Source organism: Benincasa hispida, chromosome 8, assembly GCF_027475165.1.
Source record: "Benincasa hispida cultivar pf3 chromosome 8, pf3_genome.v1.1, whole genome shotgun sequence".
NCBI classification, from domain to species: Eukaryota; Viridiplantae; Streptophyta; class Magnoliopsida; order Cucurbitales; family Cucurbitaceae; genus Benincasa; species Benincasa hispida.
In genome coordinates, this window is record NC_143485.1 from 3,453,125 (window position 1) to 3,477,970 (window position 24,846).

The 24,846-nt window shown below is 32.7% G+C and overlaps 1 protein-coding gene across 1 annotated transcript; it reads right to left on the reverse strand.

Annotated features, from left to right (window-relative positions):
- Positions 1 to 220: 220 nt before the first annotated feature.
- Positions 221 to 12,715, reverse strand: CYP71 (cyclophilin71). Its single transcript, XM_039038774.2, has 14 exons — positions 12,356 to 12,715; positions 11,769 to 11,854; positions 9,327 to 9,415; positions 8,988 to 9,227; positions 8,742 to 8,863; positions 7,140 to 7,215; positions 6,928 to 7,035; positions 6,670 to 6,846; positions 6,196 to 6,413; positions 3,253 to 3,385; positions 2,559 to 2,782; positions 1,896 to 2,049; positions 1,281 to 1,447; positions 221 to 596 (listed from the first exon to the last, which is right to left on the reverse strand). The coding sequence occupies exons 1-13, from the start codon at positions 12,517 to 12,519 to the stop codon at positions 1,364 to 1,366; spliced, it is 1,875 nt and encodes a 624-aa protein (XP_038894702.1). The 5' UTR covers positions 12,520 to 12,715; the 3' UTR covers positions 221 to 596; positions 1,281 to 1,363.
- Positions 12,716 to 24,846: the final 12,131 nt, after the last annotated feature.

The window sequence follows — 24,846 nt, forward strand, 5'->3', positions numbered from 1 at the left end:
CTCGACTTTATCCCAAATATTTGTTTAAAAAATGTAAAATCCAAATTCAAACTCATTCAATTCCAAATCAAATTCGAGTGAAATTGAAAACTAAAAAGTACAACAAATAATGTAGAAAATTTTGAAATAAAATTTGTTATTATTGGAAAATTGAAGTATAACTCCAATCGTATATTAAACAATTACTCAATACCCTGAGAGAGAAGAACTAATGAGTCAATTAAGGCCATCAAACAGGGAAAAATTACATTGCATTTCATTGTTTCCTACTTCATCTCACATCAATCTTCTAGTATAAATAATACAAAGAAAAGAGAAGCAGTTCTACATGTTTTTCAAAAAACGATAAAACTAGGAAAAAAAACAATAATTATAAACTAATCTACGGGTTGCGAGTGAATGATATGAACAATGAGTATAAAACCACGTATAACTTGTGCATGAAAATGACTCTGTTCTTTGGGTGAGAGATCTGAGAAGAGGGTAAAACCCATCTATCATATGTCACAACACTTAAAATAACTCTTGCTGCAACATTCAAGTGTTTCAACCAGGCAAAATTCATAGCTGGGACGCTACACGTATCTGGAATAAACCTGCAGGATAATGGATTTTCAGGTCCTTTCTATTCATCACAACGTGTGAAGATATATCGACAATCCAGAACAAAAATAAGTTTGTAAACACTACTTTCACCATTGAGTTTCTTTGTTTTTTTTTATCTACTTTCATTCAAAGTTGTTCTTAAAAAACCTGTATTTGTTAACAAATAGACTAAGAAATCAAATATTTCAAAGGCAAAACTAATAGTAAATAAATTTGGAGGAATCAAGCATTAACTTCAAAAATAGAAAACTAAAGCTTATTTGGATCGACTTTCTAAGCGCAAAAAAAAAAGTATTTTTAAGCACTCAAAAAGTCAATCCAAATAAGTCCTAAAAATGAAATCGATATCAAATAGACCTAAGTATTTCTACCTAGATAGCATCCAAGATTTTAATGAATGAATATGGAGTAGCTAACAATTATACATAATTGCTTGTGGTTGAAACTTAAAAAAGCCAAAAAGGTATATCATATATGGCTTGTCCGCCTTCTCTGTCAAAACAAAACTGACCATTAGCGTTAATTCTTTGGGATTAAAGAGCCACTAAAATTGAAACCGTTGAATGTTGCCAAACCATGGAATTTTACAGAGGAATTCACTCTAGACATCAGGGACAGGTAAAAGAACACGAATATGTATGTGTATGTATATATATATATATTTATATATTTACCTGAATACAACATCTGCAGGGGTGAAGAGTCCTGAGCATGAGCTTAACAACCATGTTGACAAGACAATCTCAAGAATGGAACCTCAAGGCTTCGGGACAGATACATTTAAAATTTTCACATCTTGATATGGCTTGTCTGCCTTGTCTGTTTTCACTTTCTCAATAGTCTGTTTAAATATACAAGAATTTAAGAAAATTCTTGGTTCTAGTTCTCACCAATTGTGAATAACAGGCCACGAGCATGAATAATATAAAAGATAAACAAAAGCACAAACAGAGACCACATTAAATATCTTGCTCGTAATCTACCATAACATGCTTTCGACCACCTAATATATAATTCAGTGAATTTATCAATATCCTTAAGTTACAGGCCATTTGCTAGTCATTGAATTATCAGCAAAAATGACAATACTGCGTCCCTGGTTTGCATTAATTCGTTTCTAATAAGCCATAATATCAGAAGTTATGCAATGTCATTCAAGATCATCCAACTAACATTTGATATCGAGTTACTGAAGGATACATATGTTTACAGAATTTATAATGAAAACCCAAAAATGTATCAAATAGAATGAATAAACAAAAAGATAGGCCAATGGAACAAAACCATACCTGCACAACATCCATGCCTTTAACAACTCTTCCAAACACTGTATGCTTGTTGTCCAGCCAAGGAGTGGCTACAGTTGTGATAAAAAACTGAGACCCATTTGTGTTTGGGCCTGCATTAGCCATTGAAACGGTGAAAGGCCGGTCATGCCGTAAACTGCAAAGACACAAGATGCACAAACCATAAGGTCCATATGCATGCTATAAGCAGCAGCTTGCCAGCTCCAATCCTCAAAAATCATAAGATTAAATAGTGAGATGTTCCTATTTGATTGTATGATGATCTCTCCTTATCCAACCAAAAAACTATAAGAGACATCAGGGATGATAGCTTTCTTGTCCAATTTGTAATTGTCTAAATTACTCAAAATCTGTTTAAACTGAGTAGTCAATATAATTAGCTTTGAGAAAGAAAACTAGGAATATTGCCACCCAGTGAGTACTAAAAATTGTCGGGTTTGAGAGAGACTAGTAATATTGCTAGCTTTTGTGGGCATAGGAGAAAATAGAGCCTGGAGAAGATGCTTCTTTTCCAGAAGAATAAATGCATTGGCAGCCGACCCTGCTCAAATACAACATCATTGATAGCAGAACCACCACCACAAACTGCATTAAACCATTTTAAGTAATCCGGGAAAAATGAAAAATAGTCAATATAACAGTTACCTTTTGTGAAATTCATCTTCAAACTCTCTTCCCCAAATAGACTGTCCACCAGTTCCATCTCCTAAAGGATCTCCAGTCTGTATCATGAAGCCTTTGATGACCCGATGAAAGATAAGATTATCATAATAGCCATTCCTGCAGTGCGTTGTAAAGTTTTCCACTGTTTTGGGACACTCCTCGGGATACAATCTCATATGGACGTCCCCCATCGTGGTATGCAATATCTGAGGAAGTATGAAACAGATGATTCAGTTTGCTTTACATTAGAGAGGAAAAATGATACATTTTTTCACCTAACAGAAACAAACTAATGAAGCTATAAATAGATAAAAGAATAAATAATTATAATGCGTTAGAAAATTCAACTGAATATTAACATTAAAATAGTTGGAAACCAGGTATAGCTATGTACCTCATAGAGGTGAATCCTCTTGTCCACTTGAAAAAAAAATTTACAATAATGCTGTTCTTTTTTGTTTATCCTTCATGCTATTTATTTACAATAATATATATGAAGACAGCTTTATTTCCTTTTAAGAAAGATTACGGTTGAATAAATTTTGAAAAATAAATAAGAAAATAAACATAATAGATAAGGGAGTTAAACAAGGCCTTGTTTTAAGAATCCTTTTAAGCAGGGTTTAATTTTGCCACAAGAATACATTAGTGCAGAGAGAAGAAAAAGAATGCTTACCACATTATCAGGAAGAGATGTTGTAACTGACTTGCCAATATCCGATACTGCCAACAATTCGTCAGCTGGAGGCTTTTCATTAAATACATCTCTTCCCTTTGTTGCATCTTCTGGTTCCTCTGGCTCCCTTCGACTTTATAAAATAAAACAAATTCAGATCAAAAGTCAAAAAAAATATATATTTGTAAACCAACACGCCTGACCAGGAAAGATAGGAACTGAAAGAGGGTGTTTTTCATCAAAATAACATTAAATAATGTATAGTTCAAACCTCTCCGTGGTCAAGGTATATATTCCTTTTGATTTTCTTAAACAAAAAAAGTATAAAATTATTGAAGAATGAAACATGAATAAAAGGTGGAAGGGAATGGTTTCTTTTCTGAAAAAATAAAATAAAAGGTGGATAAGAAGACAAACTTCCTCCCCAACCAACCACTGATAAAGAAAGAATTCAAACTCATAATTGATGTTAATCAAAAGGTGCGAGTAATTATAACATTTTTTAGCTAGGAACTCCAAGGCTAACGACTGTAAAAGTGAAAACTAACCAATGTTGCCATATGCAATCAACCAAGAGAATGGAGATTTGAATCCCCCACCCTATCATTTTGTTGAACTAAAAAGTTAAATCAATGCTCGTCAACTCCCTATATATTCTCAAATTCCTTCCTAATCAAGATTTTGATTCGGAGCCTTATCACTATTTAACCACAAGATCTTGGCATCAGCATTAAATGAACCAAAAAGAAGTCAATGATGGAAACTACATTGATGACGTGATTCCTAAGAAATAAGAATATTAGTAAGGATTATCCACGGTGAACATTGGTTCACAAATCTCCAGAACAAATTAATTTGTAATTATTCAACTTCCATTCCCAATCTAGGTTGAGGTTGCTTCCTCCAGAGTGCTTTTGAATGGAAGGGTCGTTCCTTATTAAAATCACAAGTATTAATCATCTGTTTGGAGGTATGCATCACGCTTACTGCTTTCGTACTTCTCCAGTTAATGTAGTTTCCATCCTAAAGGAATAATAATACAACAAATGTTGATCACTGATCATTCATTGACCAGCTCTGACCATATATGCATGCCCCAATATTAAGATCATCATCCTTAGCATGCATGCTTTCTTTTACCAAATATTCATTTACATCCTTATGAATTTGATATATCACATCATTTGACCTTCTTTAGACATATAAATTGAGTTATATTTACATGTACTGAGTTATTACCCTGACTAGGAACACAATCCAAGTTCTTAAATGTAGAATCGTATTAGCTTTCTTTTGAAATGGTGCTTTCCATTAGTTAAGTGAAAGAATACAACCAAAATTTATCAACTGTCTACACCCTATAGGAGTTGACAAAATCCATGACACTGTCTAAATTTCAAACCGCTTGCCATCCCACGAACTTATCAGTTAAAAAGCATACGGTTCCTTTCAAGCCATATTCCATCACATTACTCCCAAAATTTTGTCCTTTCTTTAAGTCTGTGACCCCACCACAATTGATTTATTATCTCAAACAGAGTCCTCTTTTTGTAGGAACTAAAAACAGATGGTTAACTCTTAATTTTCCATAAAACACACATCTTCAAGTAACTTTCTACCATCGGTATCAACAAACATGTAAATTTCATCACTATGGGTGCCACTAGCTTGCATCATGCCTTTCATGTTTGATTTCACAAATCAAGAATATGTTTGATATAAAATAAACATAAACCTTGCATGACCCACTGCTCCTTTCCCATGGAGATGGACAACTTTAGATTGAGGCTTTGAGCATGCTCTACCAATGTTTATTAAAGCTTAAGGTGCAATAAAGCGCAAGTCCTCTAGAGCTTAAGCGCAAGGCACAATAAAAAGGGGGGACTTTTTTTGTGAGGCCCACTATATATAAAAGTAATACATAAAGAAGAGAAAGTATTGTTGATGTAGAAATTAAAAATTTAAAAATAATAATAATAATAGAAAAAAAAATCTTAAACACAAGAAATTTTGCATTTAGGCTTAGTAAATTTGAATTTTTTACTTAATAAAGAAGAAAGAACCCTAATTATTACTATGTTTAAAAGTAATGAAAAGGCCCCAACACCCCGAGCTTAAGCCTCGGGGCTTCACAAAAGGCATGTGCTTGAGGCGCGCCTTATTTTGTGAGCCTCGCCAAGTAATGAAAAGGCCCCAACACCCCGAGTTTAAGCCTCGGGGCCTCACAAAAGGCATGTGCTTGAGGCGCGCCTTATTTTGTGAGCCTCGCCTTAAGGCGAGGCACCGGACCTGCGCCATGAGACTAGGCACGCGCCCGGGAAGGCTTTTTAAAACATTGTGCTCTACAGCTTACATCTTAAACTTTTGTATAATTCAGTTTCTGATTCCTCGAATAATCTACCTCAACATATTCTTTTTCCAAAAGGTCCAATGATAGGGATTACAAAAGATGTCTCCAATAAGCAATAAGGAAAGAAAAACCATGATTGAGGAATCGGACTGCCAATTTGGATCACACTGTGCTAGAGTGAGGAAACTAGCCAACCATTAGGTGATGTATCAACAGTGCACTCACTGCTTCCACACTTTCAAAAAAAATAATCAATATCAATCATAAGTGGGAGGAGTTTTGGGGTGAAACACGCTTCAAAGCCTCCACATGAACTTTTTTTTCCAGCTTCCCTTGATTAGTGATTACCAACAAGTCAAGGTTTAATTTAAATGCTTCTATTTGCATTGTCCTCCTTTTAGTCTTGGCCTTCTTTTTAGCTGTACTTTTGGCGGATCGTTTTTTTGTATTAATGAAATGCTTCAACAAATCAGAATAAATAAATAAAATAAAATAAAAAGGAAAAAGGAAAAAATAAATAAGAGCGAAACATCAATATCATGAAATTAACCATAAGTTGCTATCAGTATCTCCCAGGAAAAATACTCACTTACCTGAATAAATATATTCTATGTTTCTTGAAAGCACAGCATAACAGAGTGGGATCTGTCAAAGGCTCCTTGCTCTCATTAGCATTTGCAGCAGCAGAGGGGATTTTTCGAACCTTTTTACTGCTTTTGTCACCTTGGTACAGAGCAATTCTCAAGAACCTGTCATTGTTCTCCACCTTCCCTAGGATCCGAGCAACTTTGTTTGTGTGCAAGTTTACTACCTATAAAGAGTGGTACCTTTTTAGGAGATCAAACTTATACATATTCATCTGTCCCCTGTCATCAACAGAACTTGTATTTTTGCACAGACTCATGGTCGTTAAGTATTCAGATAATCCTTTGGGGGCAGAATTGAGAACGATAAATGGAAGTAAAAGAATTGCGGACATCACTTTACCCAACAATTTTTCTATAGAAACAACTGCTTTCATTGGAAAAAAAATGAAAGAATACAAAAGCATCTCATTAGCATCTTACTTTTATTCCAAGAAGAGTTGCATAGATAAGAAAATTAGAGCTCTCATCAAATACAGCATTTGGTTGTGGAGCACTTTCTGTCTTCTCAATTTCCTTCTCAACAGCCATTCTCCTCCCAAAATCAATTGCTTCTAGTCGGTATAATGGTGCATCACTTCTTTGCAGATCTTGGGCAACCTAATTTATGACAAATTAAAAATATCAGAAATGTCTAACCCCAAGGTTATTACAAAAGAGCTCACTGTAACTTAATATTACCTCTAGAGATTCATCATAAACTCGTCTTAGTTTACCCGTGCGATACCAAAATACACGTATTCTCCGATCAGGTGATGTAATTGAAAACTGTTTACCATCTGGGCTGACCTGAAGTATAATAAAAAAAAACGATTCCCATCATGCACATTCCTAACAATACCCACTTTAGAGGAATAGAGATTTATATGTACAGACTAAAACCTATGCATTACCTCTATAGCAGAAACAGTGGTTTTGCATTTCACTATTTCGAAAAGATTGGTGTCACTTTTCAATTTAAAATTGACACTGCAAAAGTCAGACAAAACATGACACGATTACATATACAGGGAATTCAAAAAGACAAAAAACACATAAGTTTAGCAATGATAACACAACTTAACTATCCTCCCAACCACTGGATTTTCCATTCAAGTAATGAAAGGAGAGAGATAAACCAAAAAGATGCAACACAAAATAGACAAAAGGATTCTGGAATAACTAGTATTTTGAAAGTCGAGCTGATTCGCACCTACGCAAGGCACAAATGCTGTGCAACTGTGAGGCGCTTTTAGGAAGGCACAGCCAAGGCACATGCTTAACACACCTTCCCGCGATTTTTTTTAATTTTTTTCTTTTAACCTTTTAACCTTTAATGCAGGGTTTAGGGTTATTATTTAACAGATAATAATAATAAAAATTACATTTTTAAACCCTAGTCTTCATTTAGGGTTAAAAAATATAATAAAACAGTAAATTAAAGGATTTCCCCTTTAGATCTTCTCCTCCTTCAATCCTCTTCACTTGTTTATCTTCTATATATTTTTCTTTCTTGAAACCCCATTTCTTACCATGAATGTTTCTAATTGTGTATAAATACACGTATCAATAATTTTTTTGTTCTTTTATAAATAGTATGCATCTTGTAAAAAAGCTCGAGCCTTTTTTGAGCCTTGCGCTCAAGTCCTGAATAGTCATTGTGCCTTAATGCGCCTCGTGCTTTAAAAAACATGATAAATAACTAAAAATTACAATGAAAAAAAAACATCTATTAGACTATTGTGACCATGAAGTTACTATTAATGGAGCACAGGATCCCTTTCACTCAAAACGAATTTGTATGTAGACAAATGCTTCATTTTTTTTAGAAACAGGAAATAGAGACAAATGCTTCATTTAAGGAGTGTAGATTGCTATCGATGACAAGTCCCTTTCCTATTACTATAATTTATCCCTTCAACAGAAAAAACAATACACATTTCACTTCGAGTTCAAGGAGAAAACCATCACAGATTTCTAGAGGTAGATGAAGTGCTAGACCCCAAACAAGAATCACATGCTCAGCCCCTATTATATATTGAGTAATTGTTCCTAGTGTTCCTTGTAATATTTGGGATATGATGCCTTCTTATTTCTTTTATTTCCTTCTTGAGGAGTGGAGAGTGGAAGCGAATGATCAAGGAACAAAGACGAAGGTAATGGATAAAGGAGGATGATCAGAGAAGTGCAGTCGTAAAATGCAGAAGGAAAGAAGAGCATCAAACTCCCTTTAGTCATTGTATTCTACCATCTAATCAGGTTTCCCCTTTTTTTTTCTGGCCAGTGCTCTGTATTTTTCTAGCAGCTTCTTCTGTGAACCCTTGAGTTCTTACTATGAAGAGGACCTTTTCAATGACTATTAGATAACTGTCTATATAACCAGTTGTGCATCCTTTATAACTAAACTAAAATATATACATAATAAAAATTTCTCATATCATAAACATAAATAAAAATTAAAAAACATGTAGTTTCCATAAAATATCAAAAATTGAAATCCTTGTTAAAGAACGTACTCGTTTTCTGGAAACTGGAGTGTGTCGGGAGTCCAATATTCAATAAGTCCCTTGGCATCAGCAGATATAACAGAATCAAATACATGATTGTACTTCATAACCTTTACTGGCCCCAAGTGTACCTGAAAGCAACATAAGACAAAATAGTAGTTGGGACTTGGGAGTCATCCCCCAGAACAAAAGGTGCTCCCTACGTGTAATAAAGAGTGACAGCTATTTCTGTGATGCTTAAAGATGCTATCTAACCTCTCGAGAGGCAATAGGTTCATTTGAACCAGATCGTGCATCATATATGTGCACAAAAGAAGAGTTCCTATCACTGATAGCCAGCCTGGCTTTCACATCCCCTTGTTTATAGACCCATTCAGCAGCACCAGGAATAAAAGGAAGTCGTATCATGACCATCATATCATAATTAACAACATCATATATCTTTACAGAGTGATCACTTGATATTGTACAGCAAAGCAGACCATCAACGCTAACCTGCAAAACTGGAACAAATTATGAGACTGATAATGATTGGAGATCATGACTCAGAAAAAGAATTTGATGAATGAAACAGAACACAAGAAGATAACTCACAGCTATGCCTTCGATAGGGCCAAGGTGAGATCTGAAGTGCTTGGCAAACTCAATACCAATAGGCTTTTTCTTCCAAAACTTCAAATGCCCTGCAACGGGTGGGGGCAGGGAGAGAGAGAAGACTAAATAATGGAAGAAATTGTTAAGTTATTGCAGTGGCATAAAGAAGCAACTCTTTGGGTTCAGTGGTTATGATTTATCCTCTTTATTCCTTTAAGAAAACACAAACAAACTGTTCATTAATAGATGAAAAGAAAGAGGCTATAGTTTGTCTTATTGAGATAAATAATCAGCAAACTAAAGAGAGAGAAATAGAAAAAGGCATGAAGACAAAATGCATCCTATCTTTCCTGTACATCTTCTCTTTTTGGTAAGTGCATAAGTTTGTTTCCCGGTAAAAGAAGATAATTGAGAGGCAGAGAAAGAGCGAGTCATCAAGAATAAAACTCTCTGCATAAACATAATTTAAAGAAGAGTAGATAATACAGAAAGCTGGATCTGAGGCACGCAAAACGAAAATAAATCTTGTAAATATGTTTCACTTGCACCAACTTATAAAATCCAAACCTTTCTAACCAAATCATTCAAAAAGCTGCCATATGTCATTGCACTAGAAAATTTTAGATTTTATTCAGAAAAACTCCCAGGAAAAGTTGTAACAGGAGGCCTTGGATACTATGCAGGAGAAACCCAACTGAGGCCATATTTGGTGCGGAGAAGAACAAAGTTTATGACGTTGTTGAAGTTAAACTAAAAAATAATAACCTAAAGGTCTCATTTATAGATTATTCGTCACTGTAATGACATTGGTAACCAGCTTAACAAGATCTAAGTTACTGCCAGCTAACAACCAAGCTTTTTTATACAAAAATAAACAGCCAATCAACCAAGACCTCTATTGTCCATTGCTGATCCGAAGCTAACCACGGCTGGAATTTAGGTTTCAGAAGGCCTTTTACCATTGCTGAATGTGTTGAATGGGCTAATTGCTTTTGTGGGTAAGAATGCTAATTGCTTTTTGTTTTGAAGCTGCACAGATCAATGCCTCTACTTGGTGTTCTCTCTCCAAGTTTTATGTTAATTTTTCTATTCAAGACATACGCTTAATTGGGATGCTTTTATTTTCTCTAGTTAGTTTCTTCTAAAGTATTGATAGTCTTGTCTTTGATTGTTTAAATTCCACAAGTTTATCCCTTGTTTCCTTGTACTTTAAGCAATAGTTTCTTTTCATTATATAAATGGAAAGTTATAATTCCTTTCAAAAACCAAAAACAAAAACAAAAAAAATGGGTTTCTTGCAGGCTCCCTAATGAAAAGGTCATATAAGAACATGTTCGGAAAATTGAAAAATCATGCCTATTTGTTTAATTTTTTAAATATACACCTTTAAAGATAAACATTATTTACCCACCATAATATTTGCTTTTCTTTTAATGAAAAGCCACACTTTCATAGAGGACAAATAAAAGGATATAAAGGGAATTCAAAAAAAAAGAAAAAAAGAAAGAAAGAGAGAAAGAGAGAAAGAAAGAAAGAAAGCCACCCCAATGAGGAGTTCAATTAGCCTAAAAAGGGGCTCCAATCTAGCAAAATAAGCCCTAAAGGGTAATTACAAAAGCTTTACAAATGGATGCTCAGAGAAAAGTATGAAATCTAGCAGGAGACCATACCTTGCTCCAACGTCTCTCAATCCCCTAAAAATCCTATTCTTCCTTTCTCCCTAAAGACTCAGCAAAATTATCCACCATAATATTTGCTAATGAACTGTCAGTAACAATGTGAATAATATCTGTCTCCCAATACACTCCACAAGCATGTAAAATGAATTAATCATTTTTCTCAAATCTTCCCGAGGATTATGAAGCATCAATAGTATCAACAAACAAAGTTCCTTTAAGGCTATTTAGTTAACTAAGAACTTAATCAATGTCCTCGTTTCTATCCTTCTATATGATGATATTGGATCCAACTTTGATCTACTCATCCTTTCAACTTTTCATCAATTCATGCGCTGTTGTTTGTTCCTTTTTATCAATGACATTCTTAGTTCAAAATAAGATAATGATAGCTTAAAATATACCATTTGTACAAATACATCATAAGAAAACAAGTCAAATAGCCAATCTAAGCATAGCTCAATGATTTAGGCACCAATTATAATTCCAACGGTTAATGGTTCAATCTCCTACTCTTATAATTGTTGAACTCAAAAGAAAACAAGACAGGTAGACTATTAAAGAACAATTATTCAAGCACGTTTATACTGTGTTGGAAACAAATTCTACAGAGTCCAACCGTTCTAACTTAACAACATATCAATAATCTAATCTATCAATCATAGTCAAATCAAACGCAAAACATACACGAGCGTGAGTCAGAGTGACAAGTATCTAAAAAAATCTACATTAGCTATTTTAAGAGATAACGTGATTAGAATTTTACCATCATCACTCCCAGTTATAAAAAAGTCTGCAGAAGACACAGCAACATGAGTAACCACATCACGGTGCATGTAACTTTTCTCATACCTGTTAAAAGAAAAATAAGAATGGATGAAGAATTATCTACCATCCAATTTCCCTGACAATAAATATCAGTCCCAGTTTAAAATTCAATAACCCTTCATGTCCTATAAAGTCGATAAATGAGCAATAACATAGCAAGAGCCTACTCTACATATTTCACTAGTATAATAGCCATCACAGTAACCACAAAAACCCAAATGTAACTTCAAAAACCCACAACCCCATATTCAATTCTCATCCAAATTAAGCAAACTAGATCATCCCAGTACCTAAATTTTCCATTACTTTGCATATAACTAATGAAAAACCCAAATGTAACTTCAAAAACCCACAACCCATATTCAATTCTCATCCAAATTAAGGAAACTAAACTGTCCCAGTACTTAAATTTTCTATTACTTTGAACATCAGTAATGAAAGTACCCTATAATTAACAGAAAAGGTTAAGACTAGTAATTTTGGACAGCTCTGAACCTAGGGAAAATTAAAGAAAGAAACAAATACATGTTGGCAGAGGGAATGGTATCGAGATAAGCCTGCTCAAACTGGAGGGGGCGTTTGGGTCGCGAGCGAGGGGCCGGACCGGGGCCGATGGCAGTCTCCTCCTCGGTCTCAGCTTTTGCTGATGCCGAATCGACATTGCCATTCCCATTGAGGGGTTCTTCCATCTTCCCTGTCTTCCTAGGGTTCTTTCAAAATTCGAATTCCGAAGCCTTACAGTCTACAAGCCACCGCGAGCCCACGACGGTAGTATAGGCGGGGTTGTTCCCTTTTGCCCAATTCGCCACTCCAAGTCGATAGCAATCCTGTGTAAGTGAGAAGTGAGAAGGGTCGTTCTACTTGTTTGAAAATGTTTTCAAAATTGTTCCATTTTTATTTTGAATATGTTTTAATTTCCTCTATTAAAAACAAGAGGAAATTACTTCTTTTTTTTTAATCCTATTTTATTCTTTGAAATTTGAATACGGTTCTATTTTGGTTTATAAACTTTCAAAAATATTTATTTTAGTCTATAAACTTTTAAAAAATATTTATTTTAGTCTTTATTATTAAAATTATGTTAACTCATCAAAAAAATATGAGGAGACTTGTATTTATTTTAATGACTAAACTATAAATGTATTGAACAAGATAAAAGTAAACTAAAATGTCAACAACTAACACGTCAAAGTATTGAATGACCAAAATTTTGAACTAAAATAAACACTTTTTAAAAATTCAGGGACTAAAGTAAATATTTTTTACTTTTTAAAAATCTGAATATAGCATGAACTAAAATAAACACTTTTTAAAAATTCAGGGACTAAAGTAAATATTTTAAAAAATCTAGGAACCAAAATAAACAATATTTAAAGTTTAGGAACTAAAACAGACATTTTTAAAAGTTTATGGACCAAATTAGAATATTATTTAAAGTTCGGGGATCAAAATAAGATTTAAACCTATATTTTTTTAGGTATGTTTGGTGCTAAGTTTTTAAAAACTTGACCCTTTTAGTCCCGAGTTTTCATGTATGAGTTTAAAAGATTCATTTCTATTAGGGGTATTAAATAAAAACTCAATGACCCGAGAAACTCGATCAATTGGGTTGGGTTCAAATAAATAAAATTTTTATATATTGGGCTAATTCATGGGTTCACTTAAAATAACTTGAATCAACCCAAACTTTTTTTTTTTAATTTTAAAAATTATCTTTTTACATATAATACAATTATATACTTATATATATAGGAAATTATTTCAAATGACAAAACCGCTGAAAATATTAATAAAATATAGCAAAATTTGTAAATATTTTGATTCATTTTTCTATATTTGAAAACTACATTACACGTATTTTAATTTTATTTAATTTATTTATATTTTTCGATGGTTTTCTCCAACCACTCCGAAAAATAACTTTTTAACACTTAAGAAATAAAATTTTTCATAATATAAATTGAAATTGAGATGTTGATCTTAATTCGATATATAAAAATAATTAAATAATTTTTTACATATTAACATTTTCTTTATTTTTAGAACAAAAGTTAAAATAATTTACTTGATTAACCTGAATTAACACTAAAAAAAATCCACTTGGAGTGACGAACAAATTACATTGCTAAAAGTGAAAAAAGGTAGCTAAAATTATTAGCAATGGATAAAGGCGTGTAGTTTTAAATACCTAAATTTCACTAACGCTCATGCATTACTAAAAATGTACTTTCAGAGATGTACAAGATGTTACTATTAGGGGCGTTCATGGGTTGGGTTGAAAGATTTGTTAGACCCAACTCAATTGTTCGGGTTGTAAATTTTAACTCAAATAACCCTTATTAAAAAATGAAGTCAGCCCAACCCAACCATGAAATATTTGAGTTGGGTTGGTTCGGATTAATCGGGTCATTTATTTAAAAATTTGTTCTAAAAAGAATCAAGACGTAAATATGTAAAAATCTAATTTAATTATTTTTATATATTGAATTAAGATCAACGACTCAATTTCAATTTATATAGTGAAAATATTATTTCTAAAGTGAAAAAAAAAACCACTTTTAAAAGTTGTTGAAAAATAAATTATTCAAAGAATATTGGAATTAAATAAAACTAAAATCAATACATGTATAAATAACTGTGTTATAAGTAATAATAAAAATATATTTTAAACTTAATAATAAACTCGGGTTGGTTCGGATTGGTTTGGGTTATATTAGGTGAATCCATGAACCAACCCAACCCATAAAATTTTCATTTATTTAAACCCAACTCAACCAAAATGAATTGAAAATCCAACCCAAACCGTACAGTTGGGTTGGGTTGATTGGTTTTTTTAGGTCATCTGATTTTTTTAACACCCCTAGTTACTATTTGTTTTTTATGACTACATTGAAAGCTTGTCTCTAAAAGTATATTATTACCAACATGAAAGCTTGTTACTAAATATGAAATTTAGGTCATTGCAAGTATCTTTTGCAACATGGGTAATCGTTGGTAAAATGTATCGTGTCACTATAAATATCAATTTTTTTGGGGGGTCTTTTTTTTAAATAAATAATTTCCCATATAGGAGCCTTTTTAAATATAGAAAATGGGTCAAACTATTTTCGAGAATATAACAAAATTTATCCCACTTCAAAGTTCTCTCAAATTTCTCCCAGGCTCTTCAAAGCTCTCTCATATTTCTCTCAAACTCTTCAATTTTCTCCCAAACTCTCTCAATTTTTCATAAAATCTTTCACTCTCTCAACTTCTCATGAATTCTCTCGAACTTTCTCAAGATTCTCTAAAAATCTCTTAAAAACTCTCGTCCACATTTTCATTTTGAAGATCTCAACATTTTCACTTTAAAGCTACATGGTTTATTTTCATTTTTTTTTTCGGTTGTTGATCATGAACATGTGTTTATTTTTCTTTTCTTTTTCTTTTTTGGTTGTATTTATAGTTATTATGACAGTTTTAACCAGTCTTTTTAGATATTATATATAATACTAATATCATTGTTCGTCTTTTACTTTTTTTTAGATTTATAATTATTATGACAATCTTAACTAATCTTTTTAGATATTATATATAATAATACTAATATCATTTTTCATCTTTTACAACAACTATACCTCACTCTTCTTTTATTTCCTTTTCAGTTTATCATTGATAGAGACGGGTATAAGTCTATCATTGTCTATCAGTGATAAAAATTGATAGAAGTCTATCATTGATACTATCAGTAGTACATGTCTATCATCAATAGACGCTGATATATCAGTGTATATCAGTGATAGAAACTGATAGAAGTCTATCATTGTTAGAGGTTGATAGAAATCTATCAGTGTTTATCAATGATAGAAGTCTATCGTTGATACCATAGTGATAGAAACTAATACAAGTCTATCATAGATAGACGCTGATAGAAGTTTATTAGTGCATATCAATGTTTTTTTGCTATTTCTATAAATAGTTTGACATTTTTTTTATATGTGAAGATTTTTTTCTTTTTTTTAATTTATGATTTACAATTTATCAATATTCTGTAAAGCTTCGCTTAAATTTATTTATTTGTGAATTAAAAAAATAATGTCAAATTTAATATGTTACCCGTTATAAAATTTTGAATATAAGCACTTCAAACAATATCAACTCATCACATATTTATATATTTCAAGCATTTAAACAGAAGTAAATATACATTTTCATTCCATATTGTACCAACCTAAGTTATAGTTGTCAAATTACATCTACTCGATGAACAAAATTAGAAACAACGTTATCATATGTGTAATTTACATAACAAAAATTCCAACACATATTTCAAATTACATCAAGTTGTGTCAACCTAAGTCATAATTGTCAAATTACATCGAGTTCTTTGAAGCATAATTAATCATTTGAAATAAAAGGAGTATACCCATCCAAATTCAAATTACATAGTTGGATTGAGTTGGGTTCATTATTTAATAAAAGTTTTTGGGTTGAATAAACTTACCATCTTAATGATTGGGTTGCGCGTAAAAAATATTTCGACCCAACTCACGAACACCCATAATCCCTACCAGTTAACTTTTAAACGATAATAGAAAAAAAATGACTAAGCATTGTTAATTGCCTACATGGCTTGATGACTAAGATTTTCTTGATAAAAAATCAATAACAAACATTTAAATCTAACGATTTAGTCCTAATATTGTTGAATCCAACTTAATCCCTTTTTGTTCTCTAAGGAACCATTTGTTTCGATGGTTGAGACTAGATGGGAAGACATCTTGAGCCCAAACCTGGGCAAGGATGTAGGAAGTCTGGCTTCCTACACCCTTTTACCATGGGTTTAAATAGTAAACACAAACTAATCAAACCCCTCGATTATCTTTATTTATTTTTCTTTTTTTTTTTAATTTAATCTAGGAAGTTTGTCAGCCAATTTTCGGATACCACCTTCGGTGACTGCCATTGATCAACTCCAACCGCCGTCGGTCAACCTCTGACTGCCACTTTCAGCGACCCCACTGACGAATATTTTTTCTATGTCATTCCAAAGAGGTCCTTAGTATAATTTAAATAATAATTTTTAAAGTACAACTTTCTCTTTCTTCTAATTATTTTTTATTTTGGATTTTTTAAAATTATAATTATTATTAGATTATCTTTTTAATTTTCTATCTTCCCTTACTTGTTTAAAATTAATATCTCCTTCATATTAGGAGCTTTTCATTGATTTTTTATTTTTCATAGTTAAAAATGAATATACATCGCATATACCATGGTTTAGGTTTTGGCATATTTACAAATATATTAAAAAAATATAAATATACATCGAATATATTATTGGGTCATATTTTTGTGTAAAATAATTGTTCATTAGACTAAATTAGATATATTTATTAGCCCTAATTTAATTTAACATTTTCATTTTTTTTATTAGTTTAACTAACTTGAAGATTTAAAATCATTTTCTAAACTTAAATGATTAAAATGTTGAAAACAACTTAATGACCAAATAAAAACCAAAACTCAAACTTTATAATTTTTTTATTCCTCAAATGTAATTTAATAAAAAAAATTATAATTTTTCAATAATTGAGTCTAAGACTAAAACACATGTTTATTTCAAATTGAAGTTTTCAAGTTTATTCTTCTAAACTTTTTAATTTATTTTAAACTTAATTATATTAAAATAATTAAGAGGAAATTTGGACTAATCTAAAATCTAACTACGGATTAAATACAGAAAACATTTCACAAACTTAAGATTTATAAATCTGCACTTCGTTCTCCGTCTTTTTAAGCCTGCACTCCAAACATAGGTCCAAATACAGTTTTCTTAAACTCAGGACTACTCAGCCTAACTTCAGACTTAATATTCCCAGGCTTAACATTCCAAATATACGCATCAAACGCTCTTTAAGATTTTCCTGTTTTTTTTGGGATCGCAACAATTGGTCGGGTAGAATCGTAGCACTTGGTGGACTGCAATTTAAACATTTGTTTCTATTTTTGGGTCGGATTGGAGTATATAATTGCTTAGAAGTGGAAGATCGATGGTGAGAATCAAGTGAAAATATGTCCTCCTTCGACACCTGCCTATGGTTACTTACATGGGGTGGTCGAGTGAGGCTATTCATAAATATTTCCTCTTACACACGGCTAAGGTTACGTACGTGTGGCGGTATAAGTTTCAAGGACGTTGTGGTGCTCGAGGTTATCTTTCGATTTGACACCTACTTATGGTTACGACATCAACGATGTCAGAAAGATTGTAGGTCTCGAAGTTGTAGAACATCATATGAATTTATATGATCGGTTCAAAACTCGAGGTCGTAACTTTTTTCCTTTGGGATGTACGTTCGCGTATGTTTCCTCCAATACCCTATGTAATCCCAGTGGAAATGGAAAATGAGAGAGTTCGCAACATTTATCACGCTGTCATTCTTCCTTTGGCTGCTAGAGGTGAGTGTGTTTATCATTGTAATATTTCTTTGTATATTTTATGTGTATCATGAATGTTATAAACAGAAGCACTTGGCTTTCTTGTTACAACATCTAGTGGAGTGGCTTGTGCTTTTGTTGCAAGAAATCATGCTTTGGTCTACAGCTTTGAGGAAGATGAAGATGAAGCACCAAATGCCAAATGAAATTCATTTCATACTAACTCATTTTTTTCCTTTATTCCTTGTTTTTGCCTGCAAAATGTTTTGTTACTTGTCAGTAGTTAAGTCTATGTTCAACTTGATTATAGGCGAAGCTTCTATATTTATATATTTATGACTTATTCAACTTTTTCTTTTTCATCATAATAAAAATTTATTGACATTTAGATTTGCGAGTGGTTTAAAATTGTTGTAAAAGTACTCGAAACTAATTAAAGAAAAATAATGTTGATTTGTGTATCTAATTTTTATATCCTTGTATCAAATGAAACAAATTAAGTTACATTTATATTTTCAATAAGAATTTATACTTATTAATATAGAAGATTTGGAAAGGTTTTATGGAAAAGTTAAATTTGAATCAAACAAATATTGTCTAACACCATTATTACAAGATCTTGTGCCATTTAAATCCCATCAGAATTGCTCAAGGAGTGGAAACTAACATTGTAGCATTAAGTTGCTGATAAAATACAAAGGTTGTTACATTTAATGGTTACGAAGTGAAATTCGCAGCTTAGTAAGAAAACCAAATAGCCATTACTTATCCCCCAGTCACGTAAATGGGTCCCAAAAGGATGTTTTTGTTTGCCTATAAGAAGAGATGCGTTGTTTTTGTGAAAAGGGTTGGTGTGAGTTTGAGGAGAACATTTGAAGGAGAGAAATTTTGTTCTATCATGACTATGTTCGGTTAAGTTTTCACTACTACAAAAACATGTTTTCATGACTCTAAAAAAATGTCATTACCACTTTTTGTGACTCCTTTTTGTAGTCCTTGAATCGACCATCAAGAAAAATGTATAGATGACACGTTAAAAATGTGTTGTAATTTGTTGTCTTGTGACACTTCTTTTCGGTCAACAATAAACATTTATTGACAATTAATATCTATCATGGTATTGTTTTATACGACAAATTTACAATGTCAATAAATGTCTCAAAAGTTGACTTTTTCTGTCAATTAAACATGTACTTTGACATTGAAAATATATCACAAAAATACTAATGATGACACATTTATAGTTTCAATAATGTCATAATGGTGGCATTACGGGAACATCATTGAATTGTGTTAATTGACATTTATTTACAGTCATTGCAGTATGATTGATGACAATATGCTAATGTCATATAACTACATCTCACGACATTCATCAAATGTCAAAAACATAATTTTAATGATGGATACCTATTTGTTTCTTATTCATACTTATTATTACACCTATGCTTTCTTCAACTTTGACACCAAACATATACACAAACATAAATATAAACTTTCATATATAACAATAGAGTTTCTAACATTTATACAATGAAGCTATAGACAACGAAATTGGTAACCAAACTTTGGTTAAATTATTTACAAATTAAGTAATTACAAAAAATATTGGCATTACCAACAAAAGCAACATATATAAATAACTTGCTTGATGGGTTTCCTTGCTTGAATAGACTTGTGCAAAAACCTAAGTAAACAAAACATTCACTTTGAATGTAAACTCAATACATAAATGTCAACATTAATAACAATAACAAGCTTGCTCTTAATATTCACATTCTCTATATCATTTTATTGGCTATATTTACACTCAAAAACCTCACTTGCATTATACAACTAACCTTCAAATCAAACTTTATAAACAGAAACAATATATAGATTCACACCATGACCACATAGATATGCTCCAAATCAATCTTTATTAATGTAAATAACCTCTAGATTTAAATCACTCTTCAATACTATAAAGGTAACGAAATTTAACATTGCATCTTTTCATAAAAATTATATAAGAATAGTTTCTAATGACATACCTCTTATATACCAAAAAATACTCTTCCAATCTTCTTCCTTAAGCCTAGTTCTTCCAAAGAAAATTGTTCTCAAAATTTTCAAGAGCCATCTACAAAACATATAAGTACAAGAGAAGAAGAGTAAACATGCATCATAAAGTTTAATCACAAGATATGACATATCATAATCCCAACAATTAAGGCATAGGGAACAACTAAATTGACACTCCCATTTTACCTATCTGCTCACGAACATTTTGCAGAAGTGTAGAGCTTTCATGACAAAAGGTTTTTTTTTTTTTTTTTGTTACCCAACCATATACAATATCATGTTATCATTGTCAATCCTATCCAAAACGATAAATAAAAATGTTCATGTATAGTTATTGGTGGGAATCATATATGTTAAAAAACATGCGAATGATAAACATATTAATCATACAATAACTTATAAACAACACCTAATATGACCATAATTTGACTACTCACATAAGTCTACTATCATACTAACTTAATAAAATTTAAACCGATACAATAGTAAGAGGGTTACTAGTATGCCCACAAATCCAACTGAGGACTATATCATCCGATGTTATTCTGCAAACCCACAAAAAGTACTACGCAAAGTACATTCCAATCTAGATTGATCAACAAAACATCAGTTATTTATACACAAAATAATTTATTTTATGGTCATTATCCATAAAACTAACGGTAGCACAAATCCTATGCAAAGTATATGTGCGAGCCCACATACTCTGCCCACTCACTTCGCACCATGTCAATATCATCTTATGAGTAGGCAAGTGGTGCATCTTTCATCTATAAACGAAGGAAATCAATTGAACTTCAATAATTAAACCTTGGAACTAAATTTGTTTGATTTTGTATATGTACTATATCTAGAATTGATGCAGTCGTTCGCAATTGTTGGGTTGTATGTCCTAAAATTCGCAGTTTATAATGCTAAACATATTCTATTATCAGTAAAGATGTTATTGACTTTTTTTCAATAAAACTGTTGTTGAATATGTGAATTGCACTTGTAAAGACTAAATCCAATAAACTAAATATCCATGGCTATTATATGAATATATGAACTTTATGTGGAGACATAAGAGTGTATCAAGTTCAGTAAATAGCCAAAATGGTCTACAGTATACGAATAAGGCTGGTTACCTTATTCTAGTAACACTATCGGATGTGGTCCACTTTGTAGTTGTTACAATTTGTTGTAAAGTGCTACAAACAAAGTGATCCTGATTCGTTCATGTATTGTCATGAGGAGTAGGGTCGTTCTATGCAATGAGTTTACATAAGATCAAACCATGAAATAAGTCACTCTTACTTTATAATGTTATTTACTGTTTAAGACTGACTATTTCTATTCGATGACCTAAGGTAACTCGATCTTAATCCTGAGTAACTATAAACGCTTGCTTATTCGGATTTATCCTTTAATCTGCATAGGTGAGAGTGGTTCAACATCATCGCTCAATAAGCCTCCCATTTTAGGGGTAAGACCAGATCGCTCGGAACATAGTTATGCAAGACGAAATTCACTTATACCCATTTTAGGGTTAGCAGATAGGTTGTTTCCTTAAGTACTGACTCTTGTTCTTTAACAAAGGGGCTTGCCCTCTCGTGGCTGAGAGGAATTTGGTTTATTGGTAGGACCATATGAAGGATCTCAAATCGAGAGTTCTATGAGCAGGTTTAGTTCGCTCCGATTTCACAGTGACCGAAACATGAACGATATACATTCTATACTAACAATTATGCATATTAAACTCATCAACAGCATGCTCAGAATACGATAAAACATAGAGAAAGGGGTTCATACCAGAGGAAGACGATCTTCGTTTATGTGAACCCACAACAACGGAAAACTCCACCGATCCACCAGCACCCGACAAGTCTCTCGACTGTTACTGCACGATCCGAACGTACACGAACAAGGCTTCAGGGACAACACCACCACAAGGGAAACCCAGGTATCGTCGGCGTCAAAAATCCAAAGAGTGGGCTCTGGTGAGTTTGGTAGAGGACGGAGGAGAGGATTTCGTGTAGACGACAGACGCGCATAAGAAGAACTCTGCTATCATATAGCGGTGACGCTTATCGTATAGTAGAACTACACGATCGTTTAGGAAAAACTGGACGATCGTTTAGGAAAGTGGTATACGATCATTTAGGGAATGCGTGAACTAAACAATCGTTTAGACGAATGAGAATCTATCGTATAGCCTCTCAGCGATCGTTCTTTCACGGTTTCTTTTAGGGCGCGGGATATCGAATGCACGAATGAATTAAATCTCAAAATGAAAACCATTTTCATACTTCAACCCACCGGTTACCTTAACCTTCGTGGCTTCACGTTCCCACATTCAAACGTTTAATTGGTTAATTATTAAATAAATAATCAATTAATTTAATTAATAAATATAATCATATTATATTTATATCCTATAGTTTGATACCATATATCTACTATAGTATTTTCCTCTACTTGATATAAATCATATTTATATCTAATTTCCTCCAAAATAATGTATCTCATACATTTAGCCAATTATATCATATATAATTAACAAGTTCAATTATATCAATATAATTGAACTTCCTTTTGTCAATTTAAATATTTCAAATTAACCCAAACACTGGTTCTCAACATTATCCAAGCTACCCAGGTGACCTAATGAACCCGTGGCTCGAAGCTCCAACGGTACGTGAATGGCTGACTAAACTCTTTAGCCATGAGATTCACCATCTGTTAACTGTTAGTGATTCCACTAAAGACCAACAGTTGAACTCTTCTTACCACAGATATATTTTTGTGTCCATTGGATATAACCAATCATGAGTACGATGACCTTCACAGATGCTCATAAGTACAACTGAGCCAATTTACCGTTTTGCCCCTGTAGTTACATCTCACTCCTTAAGTACCACTGATTCCTCTAATGAACAATACAACATAGTCCAACTATGTGTGAACACCTCTCGGGCCAAGAGAAGGTGTGTGGCGCCACATCGTTCAAGCCCTGGAATCTGCCCTCAAGGGAGCCATCTATCTACTTACCCTGCCTCGGGGAAGGAGTGAATTCCATCTTGTGTAGTTGAGTTCCCAGTTCCCAAATCAGACGTATCCTCAAAATGGTAGGTTTGAATCGGCGACATGGCCACTCGCACCCATACAAATCAAAGAACCGCCCTCAATGGCAGGAGTTCCCAACTCACTCAGGATTGAGGTCATGTTACCTATGGTCATCCTAGTAAAGTGAAGTCTCTGTCATGAACGGTGTCATATAACGAGACATTAACACTTCATGGTCAGGTCTTATACAAACTCTTTGTATACACTAGAAGAAATTCGGGCTTTAATATCGGTTGGCAACCGACATTAAAGATAGTGTTATTAAAGGCCTTTATTGTCGGTTGCCTTTAATGTTAGTTTTAAACCGACATTAAAGGCTTTCAATAACACCAATATTGCAGCCTTCAATGTCGGTTCCAACCGACATTGAAAGTCTCAACATTGAAGGTCTTGCAACCGACATTAAAGGTCTTTAGTGATTAAAGGTCTTTAATGTTGGTTGCAACCGATATTAAAGTCAGTTTTTTTTAAAATTCTTAACCGACATTGAAGCCTGAATCTGCCCCTTTTTTTAAATTTCGTTGCTGAATCCATTTTTTTGGTCAAATAAGTTAAAACCGACATTATATGTCTCGTGTTGGGTCAGGAAATGTCCGTCATTGTTTTATATTAAAAAGTATAAAAAAATTGCAGGGCGAGCCCATCAATATTTGTCTTCCACCTATGAATTTATCCACCAAAATTTGCAAAACAATACCAGAACCAGACTTTCATAGAATACAGCTTACGCCAAAGCCATCATTTCTCTCATTCACAAATATCAATTAGTACTAATTCCATGAATAAACAAGAATCACAATACCAGAATCACAATACCATGAATACAGCTTCCAATAATAAACAGATCATGTCTTCCACCTATGAATTTATCCACAAACAAGAATCACAATACCAGAACAAGACTTTCATAGAATACTTACACCAAGCCATCATTTCTCTCATTCACAAATATCATATTAGTACTAATTCCATTCACAAAGATCATGGTTAGATAAATTTACATTCATTCTAAGCTAGCATTTACATTTTATTGAGACAAAAAACAAGAATTACATCCTTACACAAATCGCCCAACAAACAAGAATCACAATACCAGAACCATCTTTTTTTTTTTTTTTTTTAGCATGCTACGTTAAAAAACTTGTTGTTTCTTTACTTCGGAACATTCTTTCAAATCTTGGAATTGGGGAAAAATACCATATGACTTTTGTTGGGATATTCTTAGCCCTTTCGTTTAAATTTTTTTGAAGCTTCCATCTTGACGTACCACAAATGGGGCATACATTTGTATTAGAAAGTTATTTTCTAAACAAGCAACAATCATTTCTACATGTATGAATCTTCTCGTACTTCATTCCAAGAGTACCCAACATCTTTTTTGCTTCATAAGTAGAAGTTGGAATTTCATTAGGACTAGGTAATATGTC

What these genes read in the sequence shown, in the direction of transcription:
- CYP71 (XM_039038774.2), bottom strand. Translation starts at nt 12,519, where the DNA reads ATGGAAGAACCCCTCAATGGGAATGGCAATGTCGATTCGGCATCAGCA. An exon ending in TTTATGATGAATCTCTAGAG is followed by an intron (nt 6,847 to 6,927) that starts GTAATATTAAGT and finishes GTCATAAATTAG; the next exon opens with GTTGCCCAAGATCTGCAAAG. An exon ending in AAGGCATGGATGTTGTGCAG is followed by an intron (nt 1,448 to 1,895) that starts GTATGGTTTTGT and finishes ATATTTAAACAG; the next exon opens with ACTATTGAGAAAGTGAAAAC.